The sequence below is a fragment of the Asparagus officinalis genome, chromosome 3 (assembly GCF_001876935.1).
Source record: "Asparagus officinalis chromosome 3, Aspof.V1, whole genome shotgun sequence".
Classification (NCBI taxonomy): Eukaryota; Viridiplantae; Streptophyta; class Magnoliopsida; order Asparagales; family Asparagaceae; genus Asparagus; species Asparagus officinalis.
In genome coordinates, this window is record NC_033796.1 from 20,922,376 (window position 1) to 20,926,707 (window position 4,332).

General features: G+C 36.6%; 1 protein-coding gene across 5 annotated transcripts in view; it reads left to right on the forward strand.

The window, feature by feature from the left end:
- The window catches only part of LOC109833311, an 18,076-nt gene extending 14,820 nt beyond the window's left edge, over positions 1-3,256 (forward strand). For 4 of the 5 annotated variants that reach the window (XM_020400935.1, XM_020400934.1, XM_020400937.1 and 1 more), the window contains exon 5: positions 2,852-3,256. In XM_020400935.1, coding sequence (XP_020256524.1) covers positions 2,852-3,077 — 226 coding nt within the window. In that variant the 3' untranslated portion in view covers positions 3,078-3,256. Of the gene's footprint in view, positions 1-2,837 lie in introns of all 5 variants that reach the window. The other variant, XM_020400938.1, reaches the window with a different exon arrangement.

Consider the following 4,332-nt stretch of genomic DNA (forward strand, 5'->3'; position numbering starts at 1 on the left):
CTCCTTCTCCTATAAATAAGACGCTACCCCCACTATTTTGAGATATGGACTATCTAAACCCTAAATTGAATATTGTATTTCTCTGGAAACTGCTTTGTCGGTAACTGACTTGAGCGTCGGAGGGCATGTCGGGGGAAATCTCCCTCGGGGCCTCTAACATTTGTTACTTATGCAGGGATACATTTCTACTAATTTATCAGTCTCCATAGGCGATCAAAAACCCCTAATCTTCTCATAATACTACTTTATCCACAAATTAACTTTCTGACATAAACATAAGATAACAAATATTATGATTAATGTCTACATCTGAACTAAAAAGTAATAAACTTCTAGTGTCATAGTTTACAAAATTCAGGTTTTGGTATTTATTAGATAATTTTTAACTTATTTCCACTAGCTTGATGTCTCGAAAACAAAAGGTTAAGTTTTCTGATTGAAGGTATTTCACTTTGAATCTTTGGTTATCTCTTTTAGAGCAGCTCCAATCGGGTTGTATTTCTCCAAAATGCAGCCCGATTGAGCTCCAACCGGACTCTAATTTTTGGAGTCCGGCTGCAAAAACTCTCACCCGGCTGCATATTTGGAGTTTTTGCTCCAAATATGCAGCCCCCCTCCATTTCACTATTCCCCCTAAAAAATAACAATAATACCCTTCTAACTAACTAATTATTTTTAGATATTCAACTTAAAATCAATATAAGTTTATTTCTACTAATTATTTTTAAATAAAAGTTTTACAGTTGGAAATGTTTTGTCGATACCTTCAAAATGAGACTAATATTGAATAATATTAATTGAAATATAAAATTTCAAGAACCAAGTAATTAAAAATAAAAAAGTCATTATTTCATTAGTAAAAAAAGTTACATCGCTTCATTTCCATGTCTTTCCCACAAATGTTCAATCAATGCATTTCGAAGTGCAAAATGAGCTTCTTTGTTTTTCAACCTCTTATGTCGAGCAAGAAACCATTGGAATCGTTCAGTTTCCGTTATCTCCATATTTTCAGCATTCGGAATTGATTGTGGAGTTGAAATGACAACATCTTCTTGCTCGTCGCGTTCATCTTCGACAATCATATTGTGTATTATAATACAAGCAGTCATGATATCATGCAAAGTTCGTTTATCCCAAAAACGGGCTGGCCCCTTGATGATAGCAAATCGTGATTGGAGAACACCGAATGCCCGCTCAACATCTTTTCGACATGCTTCTTGCATCATTGCAAAATATTGTTTCTTTTTATCATCGGAATTAGAAATGGTTTGAACAAGTGTTGGCCATTTTAGATATATGCCATCGGCCAAATAATAACCGACATCATAATTTTTTCCTTGAATTGTGTAATGAGCAGGATGAGCAATACCTTGTGATAGATTGTCGAACAAATTAGACGACTGCAATACATTAATATCGTTATTGGATCCTGGTAAGCCAAAGTATGCATGTCATATCCATAGATCATATGATGATACTGCCTCAAGAATAATGGTTGGACCTCCATGGCGACCTGAGTATTGTCTTGCCCATGCTGTTGGACAATTTTTCCATTGTCAATGCATACAGTCTAGACTTCCTAACATTCCTGGAAAACCTCTTTCTTCGCCCTTTTGCAATAACCTTGCAACATCGTCGACATTGGAGGTCCTCAGATATTCATCTCCATATACTTCTACAATTGCTCTGCAAAATCTCTTTAAACATACAATTGCAGTTAACTCACCGATCCTAACATATTCGTCAGTACTATCTGCTGATGTTCCATACGCCAACATGCGAAATGCCGATGTAACTTTTTGTAAAGTTGATAGCCCAAGTTTGCCGACACCATCCATCTTCTGTACGAAGAAGTTGTCATGCTCACGTACCGCCTCGACTATACGAAGGAATAAACTCCTGTGCATCCGGAACCTTCTACGGAATAGGTTTGCACCATATGTAGGGTTATCAGAAAAATAGTCATGGTAAAGTCGAGAATTACCTTCTTCCCTCCCGCGATTAATCACCAAATGACCAGGAACTGAGCCAATACACTTTGACCGCTCTGCCTCTTGAGAGAGATAAGTCATTATTTTACTATTAGAGGCATGTACGCGAGCTAAGAGTTCATCTTCCTTCTCCCATTGTGTCATATCTTCCTCCTAATCTTTAATGTACTGAGACCATATTTCGTCGTCAGAAGAAGAAGAAGAAGAAGAAGAAGGTAGATGTGACGGTCCGGCTCCATAGTTCATTGATGAAGAAGTTATTTATAGAAATAATCATATAAGTTGTGAGTTATTTAGAGATGGATGTAATGTCATTATATAATATGACTCCCCGCATTGGATTCTTTTCAGCATTGGCTTCTCACCCCCTACATTGGATTCCTTTCGTGTTGGAGACTCCCCACATTGGATTCTTTTCGGTATTGGCTTCTCACCCCCCCCATTGGGGGTCCTTTCGTGTTGGAGACTCCCCACATAATTTATAATATATTTTATATTTTAAATTAATTCATATACTTTTTTAACATTTTATATTTTTTATATTTTCAAATCTATTTAAAGTATTATAAAATAAATCAATTAAAAATGCAAATAGAGTTTCATATAGAGGGGTGGTTGGAGTGCTCCCCCTCTAAAAAAGCATATGCCCAAGAATATACTTTGGGGAGGCTGCATTTTGCAGCCTCCCCATTAGAGTTGCTCTTATTCATTCACTTTTGAAGAGAAGACTCAACACGTGTAATGAGACCTTTTCTCTGAGGGAAATATGTGATGAGACTTAAATTACTTCTTAATATTTGCAAGCATTTTAAATATTTTTTAAGTACATTTGGTTAATCTTTTCAGTTTCACATGAATAGGCTCGTCTTGGCTGCTGGGTTCACATTGCTGATGATTGGAGCAGTGTCAAATTCTCAGTCAAGGGCATCATGCATATTACCACACCCACATTTTCTCGCAACTGGGGGTAGCGTGTGCTTCGTCCATGGGCTTTTTGGCATGGCGTATTATGTTTCTGCTGCAGCCGCATCATTGGAAGAGGAACAGAATCATAGAAGAGATGAAAGCCTAGGAGTCCGCGTATAAATTTCCGTTACACCCTCTTCTCTGTAACCTATTTTGCAGGAGAAATTATGTCAGTTGATAAATTTATAACCTTGTATTGATTATTATTCAGGTAGTACGGGGTTGATGAATTTTAACTGCCTTGTTTCACTTCTTGATTAGAGATCATCTAATAAATTACTTTTTATAGTACTCTTTCAGTTAGAAGCATTTCCTATTGTCCCAGGTGTAGCTATTTATTCTCTCTTTCTGCCCCCATTCATGAATCTATTCAGTGTATTTTCCAGCACCAGAAAATGTTCCGTGTAATACATTTTGTGTTCTGAACATAGTGAACGTGTTGGAAGTTGGCATTGTGGGAAATAGAAGATTCCTTGTTGCAAAACCAAACAGATAGAATGTGAGTAGCCATTAAGCAAACTAATGGGCTAATTTATTGATTAGTCCAAGGTCAAAGAAGAAAATTATGATATCAATCATTTCCTTACCCTGTTCAGTTCCTTCATTAATTACTGAAACAAGGTTAATCATCTTTTAGATCAATCGTGATTTTCTCAACTACCTTTGATCATATTTAACATGTACTGTGTAAATATAATATATTACATGGTTAATTAGTTATCCTCTCAAACACTAAGCTTGAGATTAAAAATCGTAAATAAGATGCATTGCAGTTAAAAATTGTCAACAGAGTACAGAACACAGTTAATTAAAACCGTTAAGACCTGTTGGGAACTAGTTTACTCAGCCCAAAAAATCCAAAGCCCTTACATAAACCCCTCAAAGCTCCAGAAGCACTATCATCATGCTCTCCTCTGTCTATCATTCGAGATTTCTTGCGACATCTCTCTTTCAATATTCACTAATCGCAGGAAAGGGGAAGACTCAAGAAGCAAAAGAGCTGGCCTCAAGTTTCCAGTCAGAAGAATCGAACGCTCTCTCAAGGTCGGAAAGTACGCTGATCGCATTGGTGCGCTGGAGCTCTAGTCTATCTCGCTGTTCTTGAGTACCTTGCATCCGAAGGTTCGACTCTAAACAAACATATATATTTCTTGAATGATCATTTCAGTATTCTTGAAAATGTAGCATGTGGGTATATCTCAAATTGCCTGTGTTCAGTCTAATTACACGATTCTAATTATCTTAAGGGTTGTGTTAGAGATATTTTCAAACTATATATTTATTAACTACTGATAATTTTCAAAAATTCTTAGTAGCGTAGTGGAAAGTAAAAGTTTTTGTGTTTCAAAAGGTCATGTGTTCGAGGCTTGCCGTA